General features: G+C 38.1%; 1 protein-coding gene across 2 annotated transcripts in view; it reads right to left on the bottom strand.

Moving 5' to 3' along the window:
• Nucleotides 1–976: 976 nt before the first annotated feature.
• cux2b (cut-like homeobox 2b) overlaps nt 977–6,318 on the bottom strand; it is a 220,943-nt gene continuing 215,601 nt past the window's right edge. For both annotated transcript variants that reach the window (XM_068005849.1, XM_068005850.1), the window contains one exon: nt 977–4,055. In XM_068005849.1, the coding sequence (XP_067861950.1) occupies nt 3,170–4,055 (886 nt within the window). In that variant the 3' untranslated portion in view covers nt 977–3,169. The remainder of the gene's footprint in view (nt 4,056–6,318) is intronic.

Here is a 6,318-nt window from a genome sequence, read left to right as displayed (position 1 = left end):
TGATAGAATAAATAAGGAGAAACTGGTTCCATTGGTGGGTGGGTTGGGATCTGGAGGTCACAAATTTAAGATAATTGGCAAAAGAACCAATGGGGGAGATGAGTTTTTTTTTTAAACGCAGCAAGTTATGAGATCTGGAATGCACTACCTAATAGGGTGGTGGAAGATGATTCAATAGTAACTTCCAAAAGGATATTTGATATATACTTGAAAAGGAAAGATTTGCAGGGCTATGGAGACACAGTGTGCGAGTGGGACTAATTGGATAGCTCTTTCAAAGTGCTGGCACTGGCATGATGGGCCAAGTGGCCTCCTTTTGTGTTGTATGATGCTATGTGGTTGGAGCAATGTACAGTTTATTTTATTTTAAAAACAGCAACAAAGAAAACATTTTCTTTAACTCCCCTCCCCCAATTTTAATACTTTTTCTTTCCTTTGGATTGCTCTAGCCCCTTCACTTCTGCTTCCTTGATATTTCCTCTTCTTGGGTTCCCCATTCCCGATGGTAATACTGAGATTGGGAACTTTAGGTGGGGAACTGCAGTAGGTAATTTGTGTCTATTACATTGAGACATGTCGCTTTGGAGCAAGTGCCAGGGTGACACGTGAACTTTGTATTTTTAAGCGATGATCATGTTTTTGATATGTAAACTGGATTTCACACTGTCACTCATAGCAAATAACAATGAATACCAATAAACCCTGAGTTAAAAACTCAGAATTACTCTCATTAAAAGTAGTGAATTAGAAGAGGAAGAGCAAGCAAATAACCAAACAAACAACCAATTATAGGACTCAGTGAAACCTATTATCTATGGCTGGAAGCGTTATTCACTAGAATATGGTCCAGCTGTCCTTACTGGTCAGTGCATTGTAATAATGTTGACTACTTAGACTTTCAAATCTTTAAGACCTTTGTTGAGTAGGAAGAACACCTGCATTTTGCCGACAGGTGAATAACGAATGAATTACAGACTACGACAGAGATAAATTTAATTCAAGTCTCATCTTTCCAACTGAACAGTGTACAGACACAACTCCAAATTGAGGATGTTTAAAGAGAAATTGATTTCCAGCATTAAGCAACTTCAAGGTATGGATTTGAAGAGTGAAATTTGCCTGGATGTTCATATTTTCTTACCTCAAACAGTATTCTGTGAAGAAAGCCTTTCTTGCTGAACGTGTCCAATTGATTGATTGTTAAATGTTGACTGTATTGACTCAACTGTCACATTAAAAACTGCACATCTTTAATTCAGCAACTGTTGCACAGAATTTTTATGACAATTGGTTTAATACAGTTGCCATTTTGAGATTGATCTGCAAGGTATACCTGCATGCATAATGCATAAAACAAGCTGTATACTTTAGAATCAGATCAAATAAACTGTAGTATCTCAGCCTTAAAAGGGTACTAAATCTAAATGATGAAGTCAATTATTTGATTGCAGTACTCACTTTGTGTCTAATTTTAATTGCTCTGACTTTTTTTTTTAAGCTGCTTCTTATTCCTTTTGTCTATACCTCTCAGGAGGAAAAATATATCAGATGCCTTTTAAAGAAATAACCGTAAAACAGCTTAAACTCAAACAAGTATGAACAATGTCATGAAAAGAATAATGTCACTGCAATACAGTTTGTCTTCTTTTGAATATCTCTTTAGTTGTCCTACTATTTGGACTGTTGCATATCTGTGGTGTTTACGCAACTAATCCAAAATACAGTGACATAAAGCACCATATTTGGGACACTGCATCAGAGAATAAAACAAGCTGCACGCCAAAACTCTTACACAATGCAAACAGAAATATACTGTATTTAGTGGCCAAGTGCAGTGAAAGACTACAAAGGCTAGACAAAGATCAGCCTTCATGTTTTTTTTTACAAATACAAAAGATAAGGTAAGATGAACACAGGGATAAAAAGGGTCAGTTGAATATGATCAAGTGCATTACCGTAGCCTTGAGCAAAACAGGATTTAAATTTGGTACAAGACAAAATCAAGTGCTACAGGAAATCCTGAAGAGCCAAAAGCCACATCAACCTTCAGTAATGAGATAAGATTACACTAACGTCATCACATCAACTACATCTTAAAAGGAGAAAAAAAAAACTTCAAAATGTGGATAAAAATCAAGACTGATTTGAAGAGGCCAGCTGTGCTGTTAGTAATGGAAGATGCTCACGCATAGAACAATGTGCTGTTGCTGAACACCAGACCATGGCGATTCAGGAAGTAGAATTTCTTCTTTAAAACGAGAGATTTTGTCAGCTGCCTCTTATGCTTTTCTGATTTGATTCATAGTTCCGTAGTTGGTTAGAAAAACAAAATGTAAACTCCAAAATTATTTGTTTTTGTCAGGCAAAGTTCTGTTCATTAGGCTTTTGGTATTCTTCAGAACACCGCAGGTGAATGACTAATGGGGGTGAAGAGTTAATCACGTACCATGCTACATCTTGTTCAAGAAAGGCTATTGCAGAAGTTTCTACAACATATACAATTGCACATAACACCCTGTGTTACAAATGTTTGAAAACACATAACCAATAACTAAGTACATAGTTCATGGTGTTGAGGTTCCTATTTTTAGAGTCTTCATGACTATATCAGAGTCCACTTCTGGTAATATGAATTAAGTGTCTTGAAGACAAAATTAAGAAAAAAAAATTCTATCCATAAGCTAGCAAATTTGGTCAGCCTTCTGGATCATAGTGCTGTTTAATGGCTTTAGACTATAGTCTTTAATCTCTTCCTGTGGCAAACTACAGGACTTCAAGTGTGCATTTAGTGGCACAAAATCAATGTTTGTTATTTTCATTCTGTAGCTAATGGCAAGTAGGAAAACTGCTACAGCGTCAAAGAGTTTTCAACCAGTCCTTAATATAAGACATGTACAAATAAATATTTATTTCTAAAAGTTGTTTGAATTTTTTTTGTTTAAAATAGTGGTCAATATTTTTTCCTCAGATGCTAAATGCGTTTCTGGAAGATTCATTGAAGAGTAAATTCATAAAATTCAATGTCATCTGCAAAAATTACTGCAGTTTTGGCTTTGCCGAGTCTCAATTTAAATTAAACATTTAAAATTCTTCCTACTCTTGAAGAGTTCAGTGTCACGTCCTATGGTTTTATAATTAACAAAGTCTCTGCTCATAATAAAACTTTTCATTAGAATTCCCAGTCTGTAGGTTCTTCCCGATTGGCTGCCCGTTCAAGACGATGAATTATGTTGTTCAGATTTGCCATCTTGGCGTTCCGTCTCTGGATACTTTTATTTAGCTTTGTGTTTGACTGTAAAGCAACCACATCAGTGCCAGGAATCAAGCACTGCCCCTTTGAAATGGTAGGCACTGAAGGAGAGATAGGAGCCGAGGAGGATGGGATTGGAGAAACCGACATTAGGCCTGGAGAAGAGGCTGCAGAAGGAGAATTCAGTGTCACCTCCAGACTACCACATGGAGGTTCAGAGATCGCTTTGAAATGATCAGGGATCAGCCCATTGGTTTCTGTATCTTTTGTCACAGAAACATACTCATCAGGCTTTGGTGAGATGTCTAGAGATATGAGGTCCGAGGAATTAACATGAAATTTGTCATAGTTAGATGAACCAATGATCAAGCACTGAGGATTCTGGATATGCAGGACTGTGGTAGTCTTTAATGGATGTGTCTCATGGTTACAGCCTGCCCCTACTCTCTCTCTTTTTACAGTGCCAGGGAAGTGTACAGATGACTCGGCACTTCCTATCTCATCTTCAATGCAACAGGTATCACAATGATCATAATCCTCTTGTTCACAATGATCATGGAATTCCTGTTTAATCTCCATGTCGGCTTCCCTATGTTCCGCCAGAGGAGTGTATTTTTCAGTTGGCAGCTTGCCCTTCATTTCAGTAAAAATGGCTTTCTTGTCTTCTGGCTCAGAGTCAGAACTCTGTGGTCTATCAACACTAAGCGAATGATTGTGGGTTGTATACCCTCGGTAACTAGTTGGCTCCTGGTCCGTGTCATTCTCTTGGAAATCTTCAACAAGCGTTTCCCTTCGAACACGTGACCTGCAGAAGTGAAAATATCAGTGAATGGGACAGCATTAGTTACTAGCTTATTAAATAAACTAGTGAGACAATCTGAAGATTAAAACTGAGGGGAAAAAAAATCAATCTGTGATAAGTTTGTATTCTTCTGTACTAAAAGTACTAGATATCTCAGCCACTTTAGAAGCAGTAACTTTTATTTTAGAAACACCTCAATATCATTCAGTTAATGTTTTAGCAATTTTTGTTGGATCCATTTTATTCTTTACTACAATTACATTTTCTAACAGTTTAGGACCTACTTCCTCAGGGTTATTGGACAGTGAGATACTCATGCCAGGATTTTGCAGTAGGAACATAGGAACAGGAGTAGGGGCACCGTTATGCTTTAAAATGGGACGTTTCATTTTATGCTGCCTCTGCAGTTCCTTCTCTTAATTTCTGAGCATCTTTTTAATCAGTCAGGAGTCTTGAAGGAATTTGAATGAGCCTGAGAGTCAGTACTCTGGACATTTCAGACTAATTTCAGTACACCAGAAGGTCCATACGTCTGTTGGAAGGTTAGCAGGTGGAATTTGAATGCCATGTATAATGTAATTGAATTTGATTATCAAAAATATTTTTATTCTGCTATATGTTACCCATCAGAAATTTATGACAGTTTAGATCAAAGATTTAAGATTGAAATGCACAATCATTTGAAGTTTTCATTGAACATAAACTATTACATTTTTTAATTGAATATTTTAAAAATGATTGACAGTTCAAAATGAGAGAATCTTTTTACATTGGTCTTCAAATAGTCAGAATTTTACAGACTTATTAACATTAAAATTTATCACACATTTACCTGAAGATCATCGGAATATGATACAAGCCTTAAAGGCACCAATAAAGGTTTTGCCTGTTGCGCAGGATCACGTCACTTATTTTACACCTTGCATCATACAGGAATATTTGTGACCTCCAGGATAGGGCATGTTATGACATTCATTAGCATAATGAGGCCAATCTTTCATTGTTTGTGGCACTAGCAGGGATTCTTGTCTGCCGGTGGTGCATTTTGGGAAATCGTGAAAGCAATTTTCTGTTCATTAATTTTAACGGACACAGTGTGCCTACAGTTTCTGAATATAAGGAGCTGCCTGGCCAGATTCCGCAACTTGGAAATTCACCCCCGTTAAAGTTCTCTTCAAATACAATGGAGCCCATATTGGCAACGTTAATGTTACTGAGAATGGGGCACACAAAGGGGGTGATTTTAAACCCCAAGAACGGGTGAGTTGGGGGTGGGTGGGAGTTGAAAATAGTTGTTTTTTGCGTCGCGACCGCAACCTGGCTTTATTTCCGGGTTTAACGTCGGCACGTAGAAGCACTGGGAATGCAAAGTCCGAAAATTTTGCGGTTGCGACCCAAAAAACCAACTATTTTCAACTCCCACCCGCCCTCAATCCACCCGTCCTTGGGGTTTAAAATCAACCCCAATATGTTATTACACACTTCCCAACTTGTCTCTTCTCCTTTCAACGTGAATGAAATCTGGCACCGATGTTCTTGGGCTTTTACCTTGGTTTCTCAATTTTAAAAAAGGCTATTCATCTATAGGGCGTAATAGCCTACATTCCTTGACCTACATTGTTGTGGTAAGGCAGTGCCTTTAAGAGAATTTTTTGTTTGTTATTCTACAAGTCTTTTCCTACATTGTACAGGACCGCACCCCCCACCCCTCCCCTCCCGCTGTGGCCATCTTCAATTTTCAACCCGAGAAGCTCAGCAGTTCACTTCAGAGCTGCATTTTCTTTTCGGCAATACTGGGTACATCATTCAAAGTTAACCCAGGCTATTATTACAAGCAGATAAACTACACAGTGCTTGAGCTCATCAGACAGCAACAAATGATGTTGCACACGCACATGCACACCGTGTGATCTCTTGAGACTTATAAGACACCAATACTTGAACCTCAACTCAGCCCAAAGGACTGCCACATTCTGATTCCGTATTGGTTAGGACTGGTGAATGGCCAAAGCATGCAACACACTCACTCTTGCAGCAGAAACTATGACAAGAAGTAATATCGTTTTTAAATAAGAGGTTATGCCAATGGTAGTTCAGGATTCAAAATATTAACATGTAGTCATCTTAGTTTGCAGCCAAGTTTCACCCTCCAGGCGACTTGTCCTCATACAAATTTTGCCAGTTTTCTCTCCTCTCTTGAAGGCACCAATTCATGTTTCACAAGTAACACCAAACCTTCCAGTACCTCACCCAAGTGGATAGGATA

This window comes from Heptranchias perlo, chromosome 25 (assembly GCF_035084215.1).
Source record: "Heptranchias perlo isolate sHepPer1 chromosome 25, sHepPer1.hap1, whole genome shotgun sequence".
NCBI lineage: Eukaryota > Metazoa > Chordata > Chondrichthyes > Hexanchiformes > Hexanchidae > Heptranchias > Heptranchias perlo.
This window is presented reverse-complemented; position numbering and strand designations above follow the sequence as displayed.